The following is a 26,541-nucleotide window of genomic DNA, read 5'->3' on the forward strand; positions in this document are numbered from 1 at the left end:
TACACTGCTCTCCCAAAAACAAAAAGTTACGCAACTTGCTGGCGAATCAAAGCTGTTTCATTGCGACGAGCTGCATAAAGGGGGCGACCCAATATGGAACGCAAGCACGGCATGGCATACATAATGCACGTATACAACACGTATACGACCCAGCTATTCTCTCGAGCCACGGGCGTCAGGGGCAGCAGGGTTACGAGCATCAAGCTCCACGCGTTTTCAAAACGCTGCAGCAGCAAGACGAGAGTTAACGCCGAACGCCCCCTTTCCGTTACCGTTAGATAAGATAGAGGCCTCGCGAGATAAGATTGGGGTGCGATTGTCCACACAAAGAGACCCTTCGATATGCCCCGGCTCTGAGGTCCAAGTTGAAGTGCCGTTCGTCCCGCAGCGTCCACACAGAGAGCTAACTGCGGTCGGACTTGCTCCAACCACCAAGGTCGACGACCATGGCCAACGCAGGCGTACGCATAGTCGCAGCTGTTCTCGTACTTACGGCCGGTTGGTCGTCCGCGTTACCTGCTTCGGACGAGGCGACGCAAATAGATTACACGGGGTAAGTCATTCAAAGTCGTTTCGTTGTTTTTTTGTTTCTAAAGATGAAAATAAACGCAAAAGTTATCGGGACGGACGCTTGCTGGCCACGGTTACCACTTTTCGCTCGCTTATGCAGTTCAATCAATGAGTCCGCTTCCATTTCGACTGAGAGAAATAAAAGGAGAGGGAGTAGTTTAATCAACAGACGTGTGGAGAAGCCAGCTAGAAGTATGACTGTGTATGGCCGGCTACTTCTATTAGGGAAGGGGAAGAGATAGGCAAATGGTGAGCAAAGCTTATCAGTCAAATTTGATAGATTCTACGAGGAGTGCTTGTTAATTTGTTAATGGTAACGTTACGATGAGTGCGTCACGCACGGATCATCGTTTTAAGGTGGAAGTTCCAACTTGTCGCACCAACGTTTATTTTGTTTCCTTTTTAACAAGAACGACGAATGACTGGAACCCTGCCTCCATCACTGCCATTTCTGACGCCACAAACTTCAAGAATATTGTCAACGAATTTATTTGTGATTATCACCGCTCCTCTCTGTAATGCCCCCGGGCCTTGAGAGTGTGACAATAAATAAATATTATGTGGAAGGCGAAATGAAAACCATCTTAACATATACTGAAATATATTCATTTTCATTTAAACGTTCTGCATCCAGACTGATACATCGTACGCTTCCAGCAAGATTTCTGGTGATATAGGCAGACATCTCCTTAAGGTATCCTTATCAGCTGACTGCAATATCTACAGAAACCTTATCAATTGCACTAGGAAATACCGAAGCAGGCGAAACAGGGCTAAATCGAGAGAGAGAGAGAGAGAGAGAATAAACATTTTTCATTGGGTAAATGCAGCTTTTGAGAGCCGTCCACATTCCAGAATGCCTTGAGCTCGGGCTGCCTCCTGGGCCCTCGCAATCAGCCGTTGCTGATCCTCGAGGTCGGAGCTGGCCAAGGCTCTCTCCCAAAGCTCGTTAGTGGGGTAAGGGTTCGGAGGATTTAATGGTGCCGCTCTGCAACCCCCTACTATGTGCCCGAGGAACCCGGGCTCTGCGGAGAAACGGCAATGCGGACATAATTGTGTAGGGCCTATGAGGTGATTTCTGGTTGGGTGGGGCAATGTATTAACCTGTAGAGCTCGGAGGAATCGCTCATGCTCTCTAGGTAGTGACTTGTGTGGGGGTGCATATGTTCTGCGTGTTAGCTTGTAGTGTTGTGTGATGTATTAGTACGAGACTAGAGGGCTCATGCGCTCGGGTTCAGATTTCTCGGCGTCGGCAACATCGAAAGTAAACACCGTACAGCGTTCCTCCTGCTTTTTCTTGAACGCAGCGCGTAAGGCCCTATTCTTTATAAGAACTAATTTAAACAGACTGTATGCAGTATGTACACACTCTCTTGCCTCCTTGTTCTTTCGTATATTCAGAATATAAACTGCTCGTAAAAGACCAAAGGGATTGTTTTGCGAATATCTACGGACAACGAAAAGTCAGCAAATAACTATAATGTCGTTAGTCTATACGAGCTGTCTGTGGACATATTCCATAGACGATATTGTAAAACATGTATAGACGTTCTACGAATTCCTCCCTATTGCAGTAGTTTCTTCTAAACGAAGCACGCACAAAACTGTCCACAGACATTAAACCAAAAACAAGCAGAGCTTATATGTACTGTCAAAATACATTTCTTCTGACGGTGCGACATGCAGTTCAATCAATGTGTCCGCGTACATTTAGACTGAGAAAAAAGAAAGAGAGGTGGTTGTTTATTTACAGACGTGTGCAGAAGTCAGCTAGAAGTATTACGGTGCATGGCCGACAACTTCCATTAGGGAAGGGGAATAGACAGGCAAATGGAGAACAAGGAAACAGGTGTTGAACGTGCATGTCTTTGCGTGCACGTGGCTCCTGCATGAAATGCATTGGAATATATAGTGCACATATTGTGTGGTATACGGGGTATAGTGGATGCTCTATGAATGGATCATTGCATGGCAGCTCAGCGAAAGGCAACGCGCCCTGTCAAAACGACTGCTTGCATCCGCACACATAGTACTGATAAGCGATAGTGCATTCGTGACCAAACAAAACAAAAATTGGGAATTGCAGTATCGCCACGTTGATTGCAGGCACCGGCTCGTATCTGTGACACCCGTTACAGCAGCCCAAGTAAGCCTGTTATCGACCTTGGCGGACAAACTGCAGGTAAGTGAGACAGAGGAGCGGCTCGCGATCGCCGCTCTTTTATCGCCGAGGCCATCGAACAATGGCATTGGAACGTCACGCGCCCCGGGGTATTCCACGGCCGGTCTTTGAATGGCGGCATCTCGCCTGCTTCCGTCGCATTCGTAATCGCACAAGGCGCGGATGAAGGCAATTCGTTACAAATGATGCGCGGAGCCAAACAGCGTTTTTCGAAAGTACGATAAATAGTTGGACATTAAGCTCCATACTCTGATAAAAAAGAGAGAGAGAGATACTTCAATGTAAACTGAAGATCTCAGCCCTGGTATATACAGTGTTTGGGATCCCATGAAGAAAGAAAAAAAAAAGAAACATACGGGAGACTGAGAACAGAAAACGAAAAAAAAAAGCTAAGGATAACTCCAGGTGGCTGACAAAAATGTCAAAGAATGTATGTTAGTCCTGACTAGCGTGAGTGTAACAGTAATGCCTTCGGTAATCGGACTGCGCGTCCACTTTTGTCCAAGGGTCCTAAAAAATATAGTCTCTATTTGGTCTACCTATACGTACACAAAGTAACGTTACTGCTGGTAACGGCGCGGTGTTATGGCGGCAACAGTGACACAGCACATTCTCAGTGTCTTCAGGTAGTTCGCACTCGTTGCACTGCGGTGAACTGAGTTGCCAGATCTTAGAACAAGAAACTACGCGTGTACAATGCCACGCGAAGTCTCGAGCTACGAACGATGGCCTGAACGTGCTCGCCCAAGTCCCCAGGGGGCGCTGTTGGTTCGCTGAAGGCTTCCAGGTTTATATTATGCGGGCGATATTGTGTTGCTAGTTAACAAGCAAAGTGATTTTCAACGTCTGGCTAATATCTTTGGACAGGAAGGCAACAATTTAGGTTTGAAATTTAGTGTTAGAAAATCGGGTGTTATGGTATTCAATGAAAACAGTGAACAGACAGTAGCAATACAGGGCCAGGAAATACCTCGGGTAAGAGAATATAAATACCTTGGTATATGGATAAACGCAGGCAATATGTGGAAACACAGGAATAAACAATAACTGTAAAGGGGAAGAAAAATGCAGCCATAATGAAGCACAGAGCGCTATGGCGATACAATAGGTTCGAGGTGCTTCGAGGTATGAGGAAAGGTGTAATGGTTCCAGGACTTAATTTTGGAAATGCGGTTGTTTGCTTTAAATCAAGGGTACAATCTGGACTCGACGGGAACCAAAGGTCAGTGGGTCGCCTCGCATTGGGCGCTCACGGGAAGACTACAAATGAAGCTGTGCAGGGTGATATGGGCTGGACTAGTTTAGAAGTGAGGGAAGCTCGCAGTAAAATTGAGTATGAAGAACGCCTGAGGAATATAGAAGAAAGTAAATGGGCTGGGAGAGTGTTCAGGTACCTGTACAGGAAAAACATTGATTCACAGTTGAGGAAAAGAACTAGGAAGCTTACCAGCAAGTATGTGGCCTGTAGGGTGGGCAACACAGCAACAAAGACGGTCAAACGGAAAGTCAAAGAGGCCGAAATAATCTCATGGGTGGCGGCAATGGAAAAGAAACCTGCCATGAGTAACTACTTAAGAGGAAAAAACGAAATCAGGAAAGAAACAATTTATGATAACTCAAAGGGAAGCTCATTACTTTTCGAAGCGAGATCGGGATGCCTTAGAACACGCACCTATAAAGCGAGATATAAGAAGGAAGAAGACGCATGTGCTTGCTGCGGTAAAGCTAGGGAAACGATGGAGCATGTTTTATTAGAATGTGAAGACGTCTGCCCAGCAGTCGATTTAGGCACCACTGACCTTCTTGAAGCCCTTGGGTTCAGCGAGAGCAGTGGAAAAGTAAACATGTCCGCAATAGAGTTTAGTAAGAGGCGATTGAAAGATTGGTGGTAGAAAAGTATGGAAACGACAAAAAACGGAGACGTACGAAAGCAAAGTTCGCAATAGTGGATCAGAAAATTTGTTTGTGGGAGTTCATAGGGTTTTTTTTTCTTTAACCTAGGTAGGACATTAGGCAGTATAATAGCAAGAGCTTGGTGACGCAACCCACCACCCCTTTCCAAAGGGGACACTCATAACATCCATCCATCCATCCATGCAGGCCTATGCAATAAAGCGAGGCGCACTGACGACCATGGGTCACTGCCAAAAGCAACTTGCGTTCGCCAACCGATGTACTAGACAAGTGCTGTTCGGAGGTTCTCTTTACCATTTGCGGGCCACCTTCGAATAATTTTAATGACGTAATATTAGTAACGTTATTATTATAATATTCGTCAATGTTAACAATATTCGACTTTTGTTTTTTTTTCGAGGCCGCCTAACGCGTGCGGAAGCGACGTCTTTTCGAGCTGGGTATGGACTGCACAGCAGTGCGCTACTTTTACGCGATTTATTTCTGTGAGCGATGTGCTAGAAACCAGCACAGAGACGCTAACCTATTTACTCCAAACGATGCCAACAGCGCAAAGGACTCGCACGTAGAAATTAAAACAAATAAATGGCATCTCAATGAAAGAAAGAAGAACACACCCAAACGTTATATCCAACATGTATGCACATGAAGCCGGCCACCCAATTTCGCGTATCCAGAGGATCTTTGCAGAAACACCTGTGCCCGGATTCTTGCGTACACTGTTTTCTTATATCTACCGCATGCAGTCAACTGTGCAGTATCAAGCGTCACTCCGAAACTACTCAATAAAGCTGCCGGAGTTGAGACGCGAACGTTATTTGAAAAAACGTTTGATTTGCAGAATGAACTTGAAAGATTTAAGTGCTCCTAGAAAGGGCGATTTAAAACAAAAAGATGTTTACACTTCTACACCCACGCAAAAAAAAAAATTGAACAACCGTTCTTGAAACGTAGAAGCCGACGCGCGAAATTGGAATGTACGGGAAGACCAAATGCACTTCCCTGCCGGCCACTACTTCTTCGTTTCTGCGTTATTCGACGCTGAAAACAACATGCTTCGCCATTTTTGACGCTTGAACTACGAATCCACGTAAACCTGGCTTGAGCTTTTAAAAAAGATTCCTTCTCGTGATGTTTGCCGAAACTTTGCTTTGCCTAAAATCAAATTTAAGGCATGCAGCGCCACCGCAACTTGCTGAATTCACATTCTGCATCTTGTTCTGTGTTATGTGCTCTCTCTCTCTTTCTCTCCTCCTCATCTTTCATCGTCCCATCCCACTCCCGTGTGTAGGGTAGCGAAACGGTTAAGCTAAACTGGTTAACCTCCCTGTCTTTCCTTCTCCACTTTTCCCTTCCTTCCTTCCTTCCTTCCTTCCTTGCTTCCTTCCTTCCTTCCTGCATCTTGTTGGCAGACGTCAAAAACCAAACAGGACAGAGAAAAAAAAGAACCCCTGCTCCCATTGGCAGCTAAAATTCTAGTTCCTTTAAAGCAAAGCTAACTTCGCGAACAATGCAGGGTTTTCCTGACCGTGGCTGCCGTCCGCCGCCTTTTCAAATAGCTCGCACTTTTAAAAAAAAGGAAGAATTGAATTACGCGCCCGATGGTCGTACCAAACCCGTGTTTCTCATCACAGCCCCCCTAACCATTTGGTTACAGTCGCTTTTCTTTCTTTATTGATTTATTGTATTAGGCTACAGTCGCACGTGTGCTTCTATCATGCCAGCGCCAAACATGGCTCTTTCGCATGATCGTCGCGTGTGTCACATTGCGCAGAACGGGTGCGCGAGAGTACATGGGGCGTGCGCCAAGCACGCAGGAATGAAGCGGCCGAATTTATAGCATGTGATTTCGCCGGTTCGCGAAAGCTGCAATTCACATATACTCCAAGATGTGCGCTGAATCTGCATTATTCATTCTTATTGATGCGAAAGCGTCAGATGGCCCATCGACAGAATAAAAGCCGGTGGCGGCTGCAGCAGCGAAGCTTCCCATCGGCTGCAACGCCACGTCACGAGGCGAGCTTGTGACGTGGCGTCGCAGCCAAAACGAAGCCATCACGAGGCGCGCTGGTGACGCTGGCTCACGCTTGCTCGCTCGGGCCTCGAGGGGGAAGAGTAGGAGAAAGGGAACACCTGCTGCCGTGATGTTGCGTCAGGGGAGAGGGCATCGCCGCGACGCCACATCAACCTCGCTCTGGCTCTCGGAAGCCTTTGTTATCCGTGCGTTCCTTGTCCGCGCAAGCTCTTGCCTTAGTTCTAACTGCGCCTCGGTAAGGCCAAATAAAAACGCGATGATCGTCTCAACGCGCTTGCTTGCCTGCGCGGAGTTCGTACCTCGAAGGAACATCGAGCGCCGTTAAATTCGACTTTAATGTGTTCGAATTCTCAACTCGTAAGAATTTCTTAGGTGACCACGGATTTCTTTTAAATGTGATGAAAGTGATTCAAATGAGCATTTGCGCAAGAAAAATGTACTTACTACGCGCCAGCTAAGGATTTCTTTTCCTAAAGATTAGGCGGACAAATTCCCAAACTGTTTCTTCGTAAGTGCTCCTTGTCATTGGCAAACTGCATTCTAAATGTGCGGCATCAGGATTGGCTAGCGTTTGCTCTTATGAGCAGTTCCAGCGTAAATGCCCTTTGCGAATACGGGCTCTGGGCCAGTAACTACAAGACAGCTTTGATCGTAAGCGCTCTTTTGACACTGACTAGCGCCTTTCGCAAACGAGAAATGTAACATATGATTGGTCCGTGCGCGCTCTTAGGAACAGTGCTGGCGCAAGAACCTCCTCCTTTTTTTTGCGAATTCGGGCCCTCGCATTTTCGCTTTATTAGTGCCTCCGTTTGTTTGGAAACAACCTTTTTTTTTTCATTCTCTCTCGCATTCCTTTCGACCACGCAGCTCGACGTATGGCAAGAGGCCACCGCCGTCAACGCGTCGGCGCTTCTGCGACTGCGACCCGAAGTGGCCGCCGAGTTCGAGGCCAGCGTTGCGCGAACGGGTCTGCGCGTGACGACGAAGAGCTCGAACCTGCAAGAGTGAGTGTTTCTGTTTATATTTACGACGGAGAACGCTAAGTGTGGAACGGGACCGATAGAAGCCCTTGCCAATGCGAGAACTGTCTGACCGCGAGCAGTTGTTCGTGAGAATCCTGCCCCCAAGTCCTGTAGCACCGCCTATTGCGTAAAGTGACCGTGGCAACGTCCGACCATGGAGTTTTCTACAAAAAATGACTAGAGAGGAATTTGACAACGACAGGAGGAAACAATCCCAATGAGGGAAAGTGAGGAGCTGTCTAGTGGTAGGGTAGGTCTCGGGCTTTCTTCTCCTCACCTGAATAAGGGAGTGAGACAGGAATAGGGTAATGGCAATGACTACGCCCTATAGTACAATGAACTGTATACACGCCCAATACTCCGATGCATACTATAGACGCTCTATGCGCATGATTATTGCGCCCACAGAAAACATCCTCGCGAAAAACGCATTTCGTACACTTCTCATTTGCATTACAGTTGCTTAAAGAGAAGAGCGCCCTAAACCAGTCTCACGTAGAAACTCGGCCGGTTTTTTTTATGGCGCGTCGGGCATGGTCAACCGTCTCTATGCGCGCAAAGTCGACACCGCGATGAGTCGGCAGCTACTCTCACAAACCGAGTTCTAGCGCAAGAACTTTCTTGCAACACAAATGATTGCAGTTAAGTCGAGGCTTCCGAGAACGCACGCTTTCGTCGAATTATCCGAAAGTTCGAATTAACAAGCGACGACAATATGCCAAGTGACGCCTTACTGAACGGACGAAACTATTCAGCACGAGCAAACGGAAACGGTTTGCCGACGGCTGGAACGAGCATCCGTCAACAAAAGAAAAAACAACAAGACACAGCCTATCGTATTTATTGTGTTTTCAAGCTTTTAGTAATTTCGCTGCCCGCGTCTGCTTGCACCGGTTCGGGTCACTGGGGGCCGAATTAACCGAAGCCGCGTGACTTTCGCGTTCGAACTAAATGACTTTTTTTCTCCACAGCAATCTATGGTTTCACGCCAGGACCTTCGAGTGCGTTCGGATTGAACAGAAGGTCGAGTTAACCGAGGTCAAATAAGCGGGAGTCTACTGTAGTATCTACGGGAGCTACAAGTCTGGAGGTTCGGTCAGCATGCGAATGGAGATAGGCGACTTGGGGCTAAGCCAACGCCGTCCACTAGAGTGCCGCCTATGAATCTTTATATATCCCTTACAAAAAAAAATTGTTGAAAGGTTATTGAAATTTCATTGTTCAACGTCAACAAATGACATTGAACGAACATTCCAGTCCACACCATAGACACCTGTTGGACTTTCATCGAAAGCAACAAAGCATATAGGTGTAGTACATGTAACATGCATGCTTCACATGTTTAATGCCACAGTGCAATCTTTACAAATAAACAGAAACGTATGGTGGGTCATAAGTAGGTATGGCTCAACGTTGCTTTTCTGACATTTCAGTTGGCAAATTGAGTCAGGGTTGACTTTGCATAAACTATTTGCTGAGATGCAATTCAGCACCATGCACTACTGTTGCAAGCCATACAAGCTCCCTTTGTAAGAATAGAACTAAGCTTCTCCATTTCGACGGTACGTTACTTGCGCACCCTTTTTGTTCAAGAGCGCAGAATGTAGTGAAAGCTCAAGTGCAGTAGTTGTACCGCGCTGACGTCGCTGACAACTCCTTCTGGACCACTTTTCGCCCGGTGTTTGGTGAGCCTTGAGAACGTACATAAGCATCAGCATTGTGGCCGAGATCTTCAACATGAACGGCGAGGCCAGAGAACTACGCATACCCGCGCTGATTAAGCCGGCTACGTACCTCTCATAGATAAGATAGCACTTAGTCAGCGTTACTACATTAAACTCATCATTTCAGAGCGATTGAGAACGAGCGACGAGAGATGCGATTCACGACCTACTCGACGACTCCGATGCGCTTCGAGAGATACTTGAAGTATGCCGAGGTAAGTTCACCAGCATTTGTGACGTTTTATCAACTCCAAGAAAACTATTGAGCAACCTTAACACACTTCCTAATGTCGAGCCACTCAAAGCAGGTAATCTCATTTCACACGCACATTTTGTATTGGCACGCCGTGAACTTGTTTCATGTAACTTTCGTATTGCAATACAATCTATACTCGTTGTAGCGGCTGCCTTCTTAAGGGTAGGTGCGCGGTTTTCACTTTGCACTAGTGCACTAAATTTTTGTGCGCATGGTAAAAAGCTTCAGCTCGCCAAAATTAATCCGTCGTCTTTCAAAGCCTCAGAGTTGCTCTGTGACGTTCAACAGTTCATCAATCAAACAATTTTTTGCGCATTTACATTTTTTTTCTCCTGACGATATCTCTGAAATTCTTTTAATTCATGCCCGTAAAATTGCGCATGCTCTTTCACTGCCATTCTTATAGCTTCACATTCGTTCTCCCCTAGATTTTTATTGCCGAGCCCGCTTTGTGCGGTCATGGGGGCTGAGCGCGTGCGCTCAACTGGCCTTAGGTTAAGACAACGGACATTGCTCTACGCGCTACTTATTTTAGACTTCTGCTAGACCTCCCACTATTTCAGTCTTTACACTTACTTATTGTACAATTTGTTTTGTTCTTCTTTGTGCCTGAGTATTTCAGACAGCCTCCTCTGAAGCCGTCTGTTCTCATACGATTCCGTCATGTAATAAGCAATGTGGCCTCAAACTTTTCATGAAATGACTCTCGTCCTACAAGTGCACAAAACACACGCGCGCGAACACACAAACACACACAAACACATACATACATACATACATACATACATACATACATACATACATACATACATACATACATACATACATACATACATACATACATACATACATACATACATACATACATACATACATTTTAAGGAAAGACAGAATTTCCGGTTTGCAAACACCACCTTCAATGAGGCCTACCTTTCCATTTTTATTCATCTAACATTTTAAAAAATCGGCTGACAGCTCTGAGAGTCCGTGAACAGTCCGTAAAAAACAAACGCGATTCTGGCAGCTCCCGTACTAGTGGGCGGAGCTTCTGAAGCTGTCTGAGAAAATCGAATGTGAGGCAGCAGTTCCAAGGACAACGGCATTGTCAGGGAGGAATAATTGATGAGGTCACGAGTAGCGTACACTGGTCTGAGCCGAAAGGGCTGCAGATATTAAGCTAAAACAATGATCGTGCTAAAATAATCTAATCATTTCATAGGGCGCTGACAAACGCCGTTGGTGTTCCGCCGGCTTTTCCGTCGGTCTGGTCATGAGAGAACCATCGAACTACGACGCCGGCAACGCCTCTGGCGGGATTCATCACGCCAGCATTGCGGGACGCCTGGTAGCTGCCGGGGCGCTGTTTCTGCTCGGCATTACCAGTAATCTTGCGTGCTGCGTCACACCAACATGTCGTCTCCGCGTATTGTTAGAACACAGTCCGAAGAGCTCGAGCGGAGCGCTAAACCTAGCCATCAATTTCTCTACTAACGCCCCTTGTACAAACCTGCAATTTTTTTAAGACAAGGTCTTAGCTGACTTTACACGGTTGGCGTATCTGGTATCTGGTATCTTATAACCAATTCCAGCAAAAAACGAAACGGCCCTTTAACGCCTCCAGTGCGTTGTAGCGAGTTGCAAACAATATGAAAATGTAGCTCTCAACGAGATGAGATGCCATAATTATTCCACGGTAAGTAAAATGAACGGTACAGGCGTAATTAGGGACAATATACTCGAAAATTAACTCCATTGCATTAAACTCCTGTAAAGGGTGCACCGCCGCATATATATACCTTCTGAGGCAAAGCCGCCGTATGGCACACTTTTGGGAAATGGAGCCAGTTAGTTCACTTGGACTAAAGCAGGGCTCACTCGAGGTAAAGATTTCTGGCAGGCGGCCTCACGGGTGCCCAAAAGAAGCGAGAATTAGTCTCAAAGTAGTTATAATTAACGTTACGGGTGTAATTAGCACCACTAAAGTAAAAAATTAACCACATTGCATTATACCATCGGGGGTACTAGTTACTTTAGGCTTTCGCCTTAAAGAAATTGTCGGTACATACCATCGACTAATTGGTGCTGCAAGCAGCTTGCCTGTAGGACAAGGGTCCCATTGTGCGAACAGATTACAGTCCCATGAAAACATTCAACTTTACCTAGGTTGTGTCTGCACGTAACGCTGACTGAACAAACTCGTTCTTTCCGAGCGAGCTCATGCTAATGACCTGATGTAACGCTTGGCGACACGACGAGTCTGGTGATATTTACATACTGGGAGGGTTCATACTGGCACACGCGAGTGCTTGCTGGCTCGAAAAGCGTATGAAAAAAAATCGTCCGATATGTAGAAGTAGTGAACGGAGCAGTGAAACGCTCCGTTCAATGTTCTTTTTTTTTATTTAGCCGCACAAGTGTTTGAGACAAGCGCTCCAAGAGAATCTACTTTAGCAGAAAGCACAAACCCATGAAGGCAGTAAATAAATTAAAGCGGGATTCACAACATCACAACAGATATCATAACAGGTGTGGTTTAGATAATTCTGATAACTCCATTTATTACTGAGTTCCAGAGCTGAAAACCTGGCACATTTGTATTTTTTTCCTTCTTTATTTGCAATTTGGCAATCTTCAACATTTTTTTAGAGACGTTCACTCATACACAAAATATTCGCTTTTTACAGTCACTAAATATTAAGTTTTTTTTATTTTAAATGCAACAAACCTCATTAAACTCGGTGCAGGAGAATGCTAACGGGACAATTTCTCCGCTCCAAATGTATTTAGATCGGAGCTGCCGGGTTAAAGCTTCATCTTGCTGGGGACGAGCATGCCTTTAATCGAGCACGATATAATACTTTGCTGTCGAAAGGATGTAAGTGGTTAACTGCACACGCACCGCATAACAGTGTTCAATGCGACGTATTGTTGAACACGGATGCTACTTGTTTCACATATGCCATGTACACAGGTCGAAACACATACACACCAGATTCGATTCATACGAAGCGTGAAAAATCGCATCCTCAGAGAATTCTCTGTGTACTGCTCATGACTGTGCGTCCTTCATCGCATCCGTTTTCCATCGTATAAGCGTTCCCTCGCTCTCATTTTCTTTATGCGCAGTTTAGCAACGCTTTGAAGCAGTACGCAAGGAAGTACGACCACGTGACCTACTTGTCCATTGGAAGGTCGTACGAAGGAAGGAACATCATCGCTGCTCACGTGAGTAAACCTGATTGCGAGGCTACCAATCTCGTGACATGTCTCAACTTCATATACCGGGGTGTACCCCCTCCCGTAATTTGTGCTAAACATTAAAAATATGCAAGTGCCAGTTATATGGACAGGGAGGAGGTAATGTTACTCGCCGTCGCTTGTAGCGAGTCAGACCATTTCTTATATTTTCCTAATTACATAATCAGTTTTTAAATATTCAACTGCTGAAATGTTATATTCAGAGCAAAAGTGTCAATGAGAAAATTGTAGACCATCCGGAAAAATTCCCCGTTGAGCTTTCTGTTGCTCAATACGTGCATACAGAAGCGTTTTTTTTTTTTGTCTGAAGCCTGAAAGAAAGCACATGATATGCGAAAAAGTGCCACTAAACTAGTCCTGCTACGTAGTATTCGCACATTTTTTTTTTATTTGGCTAAAATTACGTGTGACACATGGTACACTGCAAGCACTGTAAATAATCTCAGAAGTTAAATCTTCGCCGGGCTTTTTGTACTGCACTACTCTGTTCTACCCCCACACCTTGTATAACACCGCTGTGCCTTTGTTGATGGCATGCCCTCGTTAAGCACTAACTCATGCATTTAGCCACGACTTCCGCGACAACATTGTAAGTTGTATTTCATAAATAAATAAAGAAAGAAGGAAGGTGAATGAGTGATCGTGTAAATGAAGAGCCGTCATGCGCATTTACTTTGGTACGCATGTTTTCTGCGAGCACCTTGGATACCAGTCATAACTCCAGAGACATTACCAGATATCACCTGGACGATCGCAAGCGTTTTATTCGAAAGATCCGGCCAGAACTGAAGTCTGGGTACTGTGCGCAGCAAGCGTGTTCTCTGCAGTTCGGACGATGTTCAGCTGCGGTTGTCAAATGCCATTCTAAGTCGTAGCACCACTTTCCACGCCCCGACACTTTCAAAAATCAGCCAAAGCCCGTATATGTAACGTGAAGTATGCGAGAAATTTATTTAGTTAATACATGTCGCATAACCCGGCAACACTACAGAAAGGAGGACGTAATGCAAGATACGACACGCACCAGAATACCAATAACTCTAAAAGCGATTATGCAAGGCTACCTTGAATCATTCGGTCGCGAAAACAGCGGTGAGGAAACGGCAACGTAGTCCTATTCTAGGGAGTGTTAGAGTGTTCACATACTATAGCGTGAGTGGTCACTAGAATGTTACGGAGTAACCGTTCCACTGTGCAAGGTCGACCAGCTGCGCGACGTCTAGGGCCTGCGGCTGCGGCATGAACGGAAACGAGGTAGCCGATGCCGAAGCAAACTTTTTTTTTTTTCTGAGGCCGTCGAAGTGCACTTGCCGCACCGGCGAACGGACGCAAACTTTTCGCTTACTTTTCTCCTGCGACACTGCACAGTTTCACGCCGGGCTCGACTAGACCATCAAAAACGGGCACCTGCGAGAAGGAAACCATGACAATACTTTTCACCTCTACGCTAAAGTCAATCCACATCCAGGCAAGCATGCTTCGCCAAATTTGCCTTGCCGTCGCCTTCACTCGTCGATGTCCACACCACAAAAGCGCTTTCCGGCGGAGCTATAGTTGGTGCATATTTGACATTGTAAGTAAGCGCTAACATACACACCACAAGAGCAACAGCAGCAGCAGAAAAGAAACGGGCAGGCGCTCTTCCCTTGCCTGCGGTGTACACGTGTGTTTGCGATTGCATACTGTGTCAGAGAGACGTACGCCTCGTGTAAGAATGGCGGACAGACCTAGCTTTGAATGTTGCGGCGTCGTTGAGTCTCTGTGCGACGTGTTTTACGACTTTCCCTCTCCGACAAAACGATAGCGGCGCAGGCTGTCTGTTCCCCCACGCTAGCAGGCGTCGGAAAACAGACGTTATAGGAAATGCTTATCCTGGGTGCATTGTGCGACCGCGAGACAGTGAACACAGTCGCACTCTTGCGCACTATGCACAGCGTACCGGTTTGGACTCGAGTCTCAAGAGGGAGCTTTAGCTCGGACCCAACTCCGATGTCGCCTATTCAAATATATGTAAAACGCAGGAATGCTTTTTCCGCGATAACCACTGGGTCTGTTATAATGAAGTGTGTTGCATTTGAGAGGGAAAATTAAATCTGTTGGATGCAGAATTTCGATTTAGGGTCCGACTTCTTTCCATGGAATTTTCCAATATTGGTATGTCTGAAGAAAAAAAAAGACGAGAGACGCACAAAGTTTACAAATTCATAGCTCTGCACCCAGAACAGGTATCGCAGTTCCGTAAGTTCCGTCCATTAGAGCATTGAAGGCGGACAAATATGATATGTCAATTTATATCTTAAGTAAGTTCGGTACATTGTTTGCATGCGTTTTGCAAAAGTCACACTCAAAAATGAGTGGTCTATTTGAAAGCCACGCATAATGTATAAATTTTGTCCGCTTTAGATGTACTATTAGGTGCGATTGATACAATTGTGCAGTCATTTTTCATTGCTCAGTTGGAGTTCTAAACCTTATAGTTTCGTTTTCTGAAAGCTAGCGATTTTCGTCCATTTTTATTCAAGGATTGCCGATCCAAATCGAAAATTCGCAACCACCAGTCACTAGATTTTGACTTTTTCTTTTATATGTAACAACGCTCGTGACATCTGGACCACTGATTGCCCGAAAAAAACGATTTCTTATTTCCCATGTATTTAGATAGGAGGCCCAGAGCTAAAGCTTCCTCTTAAGGAAACCACTGCTTCGCGCAGTTATTCTACACACGCATCCCTTCTTCCTGTCCTCATCATCGTCTTTCATCACTCTTTATTTTGTCCCCTTTCCTTTTTCTCCCTGTGAAAAGTAGGAGACCAAATCGCACTAGCTCAGGCTGACCTCTCTGCCTGTCTTATAATACCCCCTGCCCCCCCCCCCCTTCTGCAATGTAGATAACTATCCATGCTCATTCCCATCCTTCTTCCTTGCCCTTTACACTGATGTGGGTGTAGCCATCCGCAATCGCGGAGGTCCTACGGCCAATCTATCCGTTGTTTAACTAAAATTCCTTTTTTTCTTTTTTTTATTTCTTTATCTCTCTTTCTCTATCTCTCTCTCTCTCTCTCTGACTCTCCATCGCAGATCAAGACCAAGGAAAATTTGCCCATCGTGTTTCTGGAGTGCGGTATTCACGCCAGGGAGTGGATTTCTCACTCTGCCTGCCTCTACATCATCGATCAGGTAAGTGCAACGGCGACACAAAGTTAAACGCGTCGCCTGGCTTTCCCAAATGTGCCTTTTACGCAGCGAAACGTATAAAGTACAAATCAATCAATGAATGCATCAAGCACGCAAGCAATGTTCACCGTATCCGCTGTCGTACGTGGCCTAAACTGCGAAGCGGAGAAACGCTCCCGCGTCTCAGAAAAAAACTAAAGAAAGGTCGTAGCGGAGAGCTTTCGGTTGGAATTTCCTGAGTTAATCATACTTTGGCCGAAGAAAGAAATGCTTACAGCGGCTTGGGGCTATACCGACAACTTCTGGCCAGAGATAGCAACGACCCTCGGCCGGGTTTATTAGTACACGTACGAAGTTGATTCTCCATGGTAAGTGGTACGTACACTACATGTATATCTGGAGATGGCCGAGAATCGGGTGGCAGTTGACAAATCGACATTGACTGCTGGAAATCTAAAAACCCAAAGCAAATACTGTAGGGTCTCCCGTAAGCATCAGCCTCACAGGTGTCAACGTTGCCTTCTTTGCTTTTTTTTTTCTTTTGCCTAGTTGGCGACGCAGTATGACAAGGACGACGGCATCCGCCACCTGCTGTCCCGATACGAATGGCGCATCCACCCGATCGTCAATCCTGATGGCTACGACTACACGCACAACACGGTAAGAGCATGACAGAAAATTTTGGTGCAACGAACCTGTCGTAGACGGCTGACGTACACCGTAATGCGGGAAGGCTTAAGTATAAGCAGCAGTGCCGGTAGCGACACCTTGCCGTGCCTCAGCGAAGCACGCGGAAATCTCATCGCAGTAGTCGACTGCATCCAACCGATCATTATTCGTTCATTCGGTTTATTCGGCGTAATGTCAGCGAATAAACTGGTGTCGTCTGCACGAGGGACACAGACGACGGTTATAATCGTGCCAGGAACTACATTATCATCCCAAATATGTTCAAGCGCATTTCGACGAGGGCACTGTTGCAGTTTTTAAAGGCAATGGAATTGAACAAGCGTCTGTAGCCTGAACAGATGTTTATAGTGCTGCAAGTGCTACTGTGCTGTGCGGCGACAGTATGCGGCGACAGTGACTGACTGTGATCGTCTGTCTATGCTCCTTTCTTTCTTTATCTCTACTTCGTTATCACTTTACCTCCCCCTCCCCTCTCTCCCCAGCGGAGGGTAGCAAACCGGATCTTTCCCTCTGGTTAACCTCCCTGCCTTTCCCCTTTCCTCTGTCTCTCTCTATCTTTCAAGCGCATTTGCCTTTATTGGCAGAAGCACAGACGACGTTCGTAGGGGGATCGCGTTGTCGGTCGGTATGCAAAACCAGTCGCTCTAGGGAATCCGGGATTGGTCCCAAGGCGGCTTCACTGTCGTGCCGCTGCTATCGTCCCGTGCACTTCGGAGCGGGGATTTCACGGACTACAGCTGCGAGCGGCGGTTGCGCGTTGTTTCGGGGCCGCTAGGTGTCTGCGCCACGTTCTGTCATCGCTCGCGTGTCAGGGCGCGGGCGAAAGGGCGAAAGAATAAGGAGGGGGCGCTTGCTCCCTCATTTCGAAACCCTGGCACCCTGACGGTATACGGGTCGTTCCCTCCACGTCAGCAAATGGATGGCATTCTATACACCATTTGTCCCACGTAACTTCTCCAAGCTATGTAACGTTGCTTGGAGCAAGTCAGACTATTTCGCGCTTTTTTTTATTTACTTATTGACAGGCATCACAGGCTCCAATTGTAGTATTACACGGTAGTTGGGAGCGGGGCGGGAGGGAGCGAAGGGAATAAGGTGTGTTATAAGAGAAGCAAGAGTCAATACACAAGACGAATTACACGTGCGTTACATGTGGATAATTGGAAAATAAATGCAGAATATAACTGTTATACAATGGTTAGCAAAGTATAGTATAAAGTAAACAAGTTATCAACAACAACCAAATGGTGATTCCGCCTAATTACGTAAATACTTCTAGCTCATTAATCAACTTCTCAAACATTACATTCCGAGCAAATGCGTCAATGAGAAACTTGGAGACGACCCTGAAAAAATTTCCGATCCAACACTCCGTTGCTCAATATACGTGCCGCATAAAAGTTGTGTTTTTTTCCTCAAGCCTGAAAGGAAAGCCCGCGAAACACGAAGAACTGCCGAGCGCACACCCGCACGGCACAGAACGTGTCCCACTGACACGGATGCTCAATCTTCATCTAGCTCAACCATTCTGTACCGTTGAATCACGCTATTTGGCCAAGTCTTTATCTCGCTCACACTATATACAGTGTGAGTGCACTTTGCTTCAATATAGTGTTCGCGTTCCGTTCAAACGAGAAAGCGTGAATACAGGGACACTCTGTGCAGCGATACTCTTGTTTATCCATTGCACTGGTTCTTTCTGGCAGAGCATATAAAGTTGGATGTAAAGTGACGAGACTAGGAAATTCTGCAGACGTATGACACGTTCGACTGACGAAAGAAAGAAGTGTCGGGAGAACCCCGTGCGGTATGTCCAGGAAGCAGCCTTTCGCAAATGCGTTGGAAGAGCGCGATGGTTTTCGCGCAGGACCGGCTCTGGAGGAAGACTCGCTCCAAGAGCCGTTTCTCGAGCAAGTGCCGAGGCGCTGACGCCAACCGAAACTTCGACATCGGAGGCTTCTGCAGTGAGTGCTCCTTCTTTTGAACCTACACGTTGGACTGGTTTATTTTATTTATTTATTTAGAAGAATACTGCCAGCCTGAGGGCCAGGCTTTAGACAGGGGTAGGCGTACAAAGCAAACGGGACATTACAGCATTTCATGCTTGGGATCGTAACAAACGTATCACTGTAATAAAGTTACCATGAGAGCAAACCAGCACATACTGCCAAGTTTTGTAAGAAAAAAACTAGAACAGATAACAAAGGAAAAACAAACATTACAAGACAAGACAAAGTGGCATACCGCAAATTGCTGAAAAAAAAGAAAAACAATGTGGTGTATGTCAATCCAAGAAAATACGACGCTGAAAAAGAATATATAGAACGTGAATTGACAATTGCGCAGAACAAGCGCACAGGTGAAAGCTTTAGTTCACTGAAGAGGGGGTATATGTCCTATCCCAACCCCAGCCACAAACTTACGTCCTAAGATATCGAGACTGTAAAAAAATATAAATAAAATAAACATTTTCTCACGGGGCAAAATTCTGGGGCAACGACGTTGCACCTTGCGGCCGATGAAAGCCGGACGAACAATGCTGAGGCTTCAAAACCGTAGTCGTTCACGAGAGCTTTCGAGACACATTTTCCATAGGTGTCCCCACGTCTCTCAACGCTGTGTTCTCTGGGCACTTGAGTTCCCCAGACAAGGCCAAATCATGTTATTCTCCCTGCGCCCGCAATTCTGTCCCCCATCCAAGATGCGTGAGTCGTCGTACATGTACAGTCTCCGTGGGTCGTTGCTGTCGTCGTGTCTTCGTCCCGTTATCGTGCTTGTCTTGGCATTGTCGACACCGTTATCGCCGTCCTTGTCAGCTGCGGCCGTTGTTATCGCGCCACATGTCGGTATTCCAAGTGACACTTAAGAATTAGCTCTGAACCGTCTTCGGTAATTCTGTCAGGCATCTCCCCACAGTGTTCCTTTGCGACGCGTTTATAACATTTTAGTTCAAGTTCCGTTCATTTGGCGTCATTACGATGGCGGGCGTGCTACGGCAAGAAGTAAAAATTATTTCAGTCGAGGAGGCCCGAGCTCCCACTCCCATAGAATTCAAGAAGTTCACCTTTATAAGAAGCGAGTGTGCGTCATTACGCCTAGTATACTAACTGGGATCGAGAGCCACGGTCGTTCACGAATGTGTATCAAGGTGCAGCATCTGTAAAATAAAAGAAAAAAACACTGTGCGCATGACCACTGCTGCGTCCATATTGTTTAACTGGTCTCCTGTTGCACCAGCGAGTCTCAAAAGCAGTGTACAGGGAACTGAATTTTAGTCGTAACCCTCAAACTGTTTTAGCAGCAGGATTTTTACCAAGGAGGTGCGAGACGAAATATGCAACGAGGCGGGACGTCTAGCGAGCCTGAATATTTACCGTTTAGATATTTCGTTTCGTTGGATATTCCGTCTCGTTGAATACACGGACACGAAATTCTTCAGCCATGAGTGCTACACGACGCAGCAAGGCATTGACATGGCAGGTAGTCTACACGATGTAGTTTCTTTTGTCGGATAGCGCACGTTACCTTTTACATCATCTGTGGGGAAAAGATAACCGAAAGTTAACATTCTTGGAGAAAACATTAGTGTTATTCTCGTTTCACTATGCTGTAAATACCGCAACAGTTATTTCATCCTTTTTATACTTGCCGTCTCTTGCACTTACATTACTGGCAATAACGGAACATTTATGGTTCCGTCATGTCCAGTAAGTAAATTTGTAAAGTCCCAAGACTCTTGATTGTTTTGGTCATTACAAGAAATATAAAAGAAAGCATTCGCTTCCTTTGTGTGCTTTGTTTGATGTCTTACGTTTTGTGCATTGTGCAGGTTCCACACACATTTATGGTGGCACTGTCGACCTTCAACCCTACTACCTAATTAGGCTCTTATATCAAGCTGTTTCGAAAGGTACATTTCAAAATCTAATGGGAATGGGCGTTAGAACATACTCATATGCTAAAATTTTTCGATATTGCCTAATTTTCAAGATTATTTCACGCTTCTTTGTGTATTCGTGCGCGTGTGTGTGTATGAGAGAGGGAGTGTGTGTGTGTTTGTGTGAGAGTGCGACTGTGTGTGCGTGTGTGTGTGTATGTATGTGTGTGTATGCGTTTCCGATACAGTGTATTTCCGTTTTGTACCTTCCACAAAAAGTCATCTGCTACTTGAAATCTGTGACTTGAAAAGTAACATATTCAAGGAACTCCAACCAGAAATCTCTAAGCAAGCATTCGCAAGAAAGGCGAACACCTGCTTTAGGCGTGTTAGAGTTAAGCACGGCGGAGGCTGTACATTGAGGCAGAGCTTGTCCTTAAGCTTATTAATTTTCACATCATACGCGATTACCGAAAACGTGGACAGCAGCAAAAACGCTGGCAGCGATGTCTTGCGGCGCTTTGTTCAATATTTGCGTTAGACACGTTTCCTCGTTACGCAGGTGGCCTCGCCGAAACAGCACAACATTAAATCTACGTCTTAACGACTACATCGCTGCAGCCGCATTACACCAGCGACTAAACAGAATAAGGTATACTTACTGCAATAATACATCAGTGCTCTTCTCTAATGAAGAGAAGATCCGACATCCACCCTTTCGTAGTAAGTGCTACAAAGGAAACCCATGAGGGTTCCTGGAAAGAAAAGCCTCGCATTTGAAGAAAAATTCGTCCTGGTCCGGGATACGAACCCGGGACCACACTCCTTTCCGGGGCAGCCGCTCTACCATCTGAGCAAACCAGGCGGCTAGCAGAGGGCAGGGCGAAGTCGAATTTGTCAACAACTCGAAGCAAAGGCAAGAGTTTGACGCAATAGTTCTACGGAAACCCGCAGAACTATTACGTCATTTTCTCTTTATTAATTACTTCTCTCCATTTTGCGGCTTCCCGCATAACTATTACGTCAGTGCTCTGGTTAAACTCTCCACTACCAGGTGGCGCCACTGACCCAGGCGCCCACATTTACGGCTCCTGTAGCCCGGTATCCGGAGCTAAAACTCTCAACTTGGTAGCCCGGAGCTAAAACTCTTAATAAATGCGGTACACAGGAATCCGTGCCAGCAGCAATCCCTGCCAGGACACCTACTGCGGCGACCACGCTTTCTCGGAACCCGAGTCCCGGGCCGTTCGGGACGCCCTGTGGGCGACCCAGGGTCGCACCGAGTTCTACTTCTCCATCCATAGCTTCGGTCAGCTCTGGATGTTCCCTTATGCCCACAGCGACGTTCCTGTCCCGGAGTACAACCAGCTGGTGAGCTATCCGTCGCTTTAGCGGGGTAGACGAATGCAAGCCCTATTGCTACCGTTGGTTACCCAGTTCTTTACGTCTAACGAAACATTTTACGTCTAACCGGCTCGCTCAGGTTCAACGGCCTTCTATAGATAAACCTCACTTCCTTATGTTAAAGGCGATTTAACTAACTTCTTCACGTGAAATTTACTACTACGGGTTAAACTAACTGCACTGGATTAAACGTGCTTAGAACTTACGAGAAACAGCCCAATTTGTGTAATACCTAGTGCCTTAGTTTGAGCTCCCTGTGTAGCTTAAACTCAATTGTCCACTCTAAAGCTCACTCTCAAACGTTAGGGTAACTTTATTTGCAAGCCATTCAATATCAAGCCATCAGGGTGCTAACTTATAGTTCTTACAATGTTAATGCAGGAGAACTGCTCAGAACTAACAACATGCTCACCTTATCTCAGATAATTAACTGTAATTTGAACATCTTGTTTTGTAACTTTAAAATCAATCAGCTCACAGTTGACCTAATTTATGAATCGTCGTTACCGATTGCTAACATTACGAAATTTGCATCTCACAAGCATTTTTTTCTGCCGAAAATGCTAATTATGGTAAGTTCCCATATCATATTTATTGCATTTCATTTTGGAACCCTTTGCCTTTAGTTATAAGGGAGGGTAACACTACATACAAATTAAAAAGTTATATTGAATGTTTTGATTAATTTGCTCTAATTGCAGTGCGTCTTTTTTATTCTTCTTGCTCACTGTGTATAATACTGTTCTTGAAGACGTTTTTTCTAGGTTGGAACCCTAGCTTATTTTCACATATATTGCTAATATATTTTTATTTTTTATTGCGATAGCAATTATAAGGACACTCCAAGCGCATATCTGCCGTCGCCGTCGCCGTAATGTTCCGTTTAAAGTACAAACCTGACAACATCGTCGCCACGTGCCGTACACTGTATGTGCGAGCGAAAGCTTGCGAGGATCAGCCGACGATTGCGGCTCAATCTCGCGAGCGCGACGGAGCAAGACCGAACGGAAGCGCGCCGTCTTCTGTCGCGCGCGAAGCACGGGGGGGGGGGGGGGGGGGGGGCGTTCTGCTCCGGCGGCTGCTGCTTACGGCGCGGCCTCCGTATCTTGCCAGCGATTGTAACGTGGACAAAGTACGCGGAGTACCGGTGTCTTCGTATGCTCTGTGCTTTCAACGTTTAGTTGGCGTTGCAGCGAGAGACAGCACGAAGGTAAATTCGGTCGTTGCTGCTGCCGCGCTTACTCACTTCAGCGTTTTGACAGCGAGTTACCGCGGCCATCCAGCGAGATGTGTTAATGCTCATCTGTGCGAGCATAACACCGTGCTTGCTAATTTAGCTAGTGAGCAAATGTATGCAAACTTATACGGCCGAAAAAGCTAATATGCTCACTTCGTATAGCTGTCTACTAATTTGCTATCACAATCGATGCTTTGCTTTTCGGGTGAAACTAGGATTTTTTTCTTGCAATGAATTTGTTTTTGTATTGTAATATATCTACGTGCTTTTTCTCGTCATGCTTGTTATTTGCGTTTTTTTCGCGTTTGATACTCGCATAGTTGTCTTTTTCACTTGCTTTTTTCTATCATTTTTATGTATTTCTGCCCAACTTGTCATAGTATATTTGTTCTAATTCTTTACCTGTAAGTTAATGTCACTATACTGCTTTATTTTGCTGCCATATAGCAATTCCGCTAACCACTTAACCTTGACAGGAGGTCCCAATAGAGTCTTTTACTATGGGACCTCCTTTTTTGTTTCGTATCTGTCAAAACTTGTAACCACTTTGAAACAATAAACTTCTAAACTTCTTTAGGTGAAGCCCAGTTGTATGCGTTGAGCTTTCTTGCTTTGTTTAAACTCCCTGCTTTACGTTAAACTATCTTGTTCAGTTTAAAGCCACTTTTCAACGTTTCAAACAACCACTATGGTAAACTCACTTTCAAGAGCGCAGCTCCTAGGCACCCTTACCTGCGTTTAGCGTCGGCGTCCCTCGGCGTCGTCTCTCGGCGTAACCGAGCGAACGAGCACACCGAAAGACCGAACGCGGAGCGCAGCGTGCAATGAAAGACGGCGATAGCGAAGAGAACGCGAGGAGGAAAGAGCGAGGAGGAGGGTATGGCGAGAGCGTGATAAGAAAAGCGTAGTGCCGCGCAAGAAGGGCTCTGCGGCGACGACCGTTACGAGATACCATATATGGAAACAAAGCGCTGCATGAGCGGAAGTCTGTCTGCGGCGGCTGCTGTGAATCGCGCCCACGCGTCACCCGCGCACTTTCGGTCGCGATCTCCCGATTAGCGAGGCAGTCGCGCCACACTTCGCTCCATTTGCGATGGGCCACACGAGACAGATTGTCCGTGCCAGCCAATATATAGCGAAATGAAAACGTATACAGCTGCGCTCAAATTTCAAATCAGAGAGTGTCGTAATCGTCCGTGAATTTTTTGGGCAAACACGCTTGTTTAGGTTAAATTCACTTGGTATATAATACTTTATATACATTGACAGCCATATACTGGGTGTCTTTTCTATGATTAACCGAGATTTAAGAAACGCTTGATCGTCTGGTGCGAACAAAACGAAGTACGTATTGTTCACTGTAGAGTTGAGAAGCCACCAGTAGTTCTGGCTAATTATACTCATTTAGGTATTTGCCTACAGATATTAAACTTACTCGTTAATCTTTACCAATTGACAGAACGCCAATTAAGAAGTTGTAGACGACTATAAACACAAAACTGGGAGAACTTCAGCAAGATAAAATCCACACGCTTAATTTTTCCAGCTGAAGAAAAAAATCCTGCGAAATAGTTAAAATGCCGTGCAACTACGCACCCTCCTGCACGCATCCGCTTTTTACGCGCCCACTTGAGAAAGCTCCCACCAAACGCGCTCGTGAAAGAAAGCTGGCCGTTGCGATCACGATGGTGTGAGCTACTTACTGTCCTTCGTTCTGCGTCCTTTTTTTTCAGATGAACATCTCACTGAGGGCGAAGGAAGCTATCAGAAAAGTGCAGGGTACAGTCTACACGGTTGGACCAATTTCAAAGACGATATGTAAGTGAACAACTTCACGCCTTGCTGCTACCGCACACTCCCCGCAGCGGTAATTGCATTCCGAGAAGTATTTAGGAAATACTTCGTTCTCGTTTAGGCGGCTTCTCCGCACTTGTACTAAGCTGTTATATCGTTTCGATCCAATGTTAAGCAGGGCACATATATTTTATTGGCCTTTACTGATAAAGCAGAAGAATCGGATTTCTTTTTCTCTCTCTTTTTTTTTTTTTTTTGACGGAGCTAAATGCCCGTCATACCTATCGGCGGACTTCAGCATAACTACGGCATGGAAAGCTTATAATCGCACAAATCTACGCTAGAGTAAAAAAAACTATGACGTGAATGCTTATTTTCATTCTCTCTTATGTTTCTGAAGTCTTAAATTCATCCTGGGGCGCAGTACGGGGACAAATGATGGCGTAGTGCTATAAATATTGCTCAGAGTTACGTGCGCAGCGCGGACAACAATAACCACAATGGCCCCCTTATGAATGGGTCCATGATAATCAGCTTCGAAATTCGATAGTGGCCGATGCCGCCGAGGTAGTTCTTTTTTAACGTTTCTTGCGCACCTATTACCGGTCCCATCCGTTGTCGCAGAACGCCATCTATAGGGCACGAGGAGGAGCTGTCGTGCCGATTCGCAGCGCCCTCGACAGGCACGCTTAGCAAACACGTTGCGTGAAGCGATGATGTAGTTCACGCGGACGGGCCTCTTTTTCTTTATCATAGGTGCCATTTTATTATTATTGCTATTCTTTGAAGTATACGACCCACACTATGACTGAATCACTGGACATAAAGTAGTGAACACAGAAAACACGACAATATGGTGTACGCCGCGATCTTTGGACGAAATAAGCGAATAGGAAACTACAGATTCCCCGACGCCACTTTCCAGACCAAGTATCCGGGAGCAGCGTGGACTGGGCCTACGAGAAGATGGGCGTCACGAAGTCCTTCGCCGTGGAACTTCAACCGTCCTGGCTCACGTTCCAGGGAAATCTGGGTTTCCTGCTCCCGGCGAAGGACATCTTCCCCACCGTCAAGGAGACGTGGGAAGGGATCAGGGCGGCTATCGCCTAGCTAGACCTCTGCTCGTCATTCACACTCTTGCATTGTATCACGGACGTTTATCGCGAACCGCTATAAAAGTGACGTTGCCTTCCTATAATAGATAACGGTTTGTGCGGCGAATTGTGAATGCTACGCATTTACAACTCGCATTGTGCTAATTTGTATGCCTGAGGAGGACACTGACACTGTATCAGATAGGACGCCTTCGTAGACTGAGAGTGACAGCGGCCACACATGCAGTTTTATGTTGTTTGTTCCTGCCTCCTTTTTTCTCACCTGTCGTACTTCTTTTGTCTTCCTCAA

The 26,541-nt window shown here is 45.9% G+C and overlaps 1 protein-coding gene across 2 annotated transcripts; it reads left to right on the top strand.

The window, feature by feature from the left end:
• The first annotated feature begins 359 nt into the window (after positions 1-359).
• LOC126525879 (zinc carboxypeptidase-like) lies at positions 360-26,328 on the top strand. 2 transcript variants are annotated; one of them, XM_055067920.2, is made up of 12 exons: positions 360-553; positions 2,677-2,752; positions 7,569-7,705; positions 9,575-9,662; positions 12,830-12,928; positions 16,040-16,138; positions 16,685-16,795; positions 18,693-18,789; positions 20,655-20,735; positions 21,871-22,073; positions 25,077-25,161; positions 26,063-26,328. In XM_055067920.2, the coding sequence occupies exons 1-12, from the start codon at positions 447-449 to the stop codon at positions 26,245-26,247; spliced, it is 1,368 nt and encodes a 455-aa protein (XP_054923895.2). In that variant the 5' UTR covers positions 360-446; the 3' UTR covers positions 26,248-26,328. The 2 variants fall into 2 exon arrangements, with proteins under 2 accessions (XP_054923895.2, XP_050029803.2); XM_050173846.3 differs by lacking the exon at positions 20,655-20,735.
• The last annotated feature ends 213 nt before the right edge of the window (positions 26,329-26,541 follow it).

The sequence above is a fragment of the Dermacentor andersoni genome, chromosome 8, assembly GCF_023375885.2.
Source record: "Dermacentor andersoni chromosome 8, qqDerAnde1_hic_scaffold, whole genome shotgun sequence".
Lineage (NCBI taxonomy): Eukaryota > Metazoa > Arthropoda > Arachnida > Ixodida > Ixodidae > Dermacentor > Dermacentor andersoni.

Bases quoted from the DNA above. Each gene is read 5' to 3' on its own strand.
- LOC126525879 (XM_055067920.2), top strand. From the start codon at position 447: ATGGCCAACGCAGGCGTACGCATAGTCGCAGCTGTTCTCGTACTTACG. The intron at 16,139-16,684 runs GTAAGTGCAACG...TCTTTTGCCTAG, and splicing joins GCCTCTACATCATCGATCAG to TTGGCGACGCAGTATGACAA. The intron at 16,796-18,692 runs GTAAGAGCATGA...GTTTTCGCGCAG, and splicing joins ACGACTACACGCACAACACG to GACCGGCTCTGGAGGAAGAC.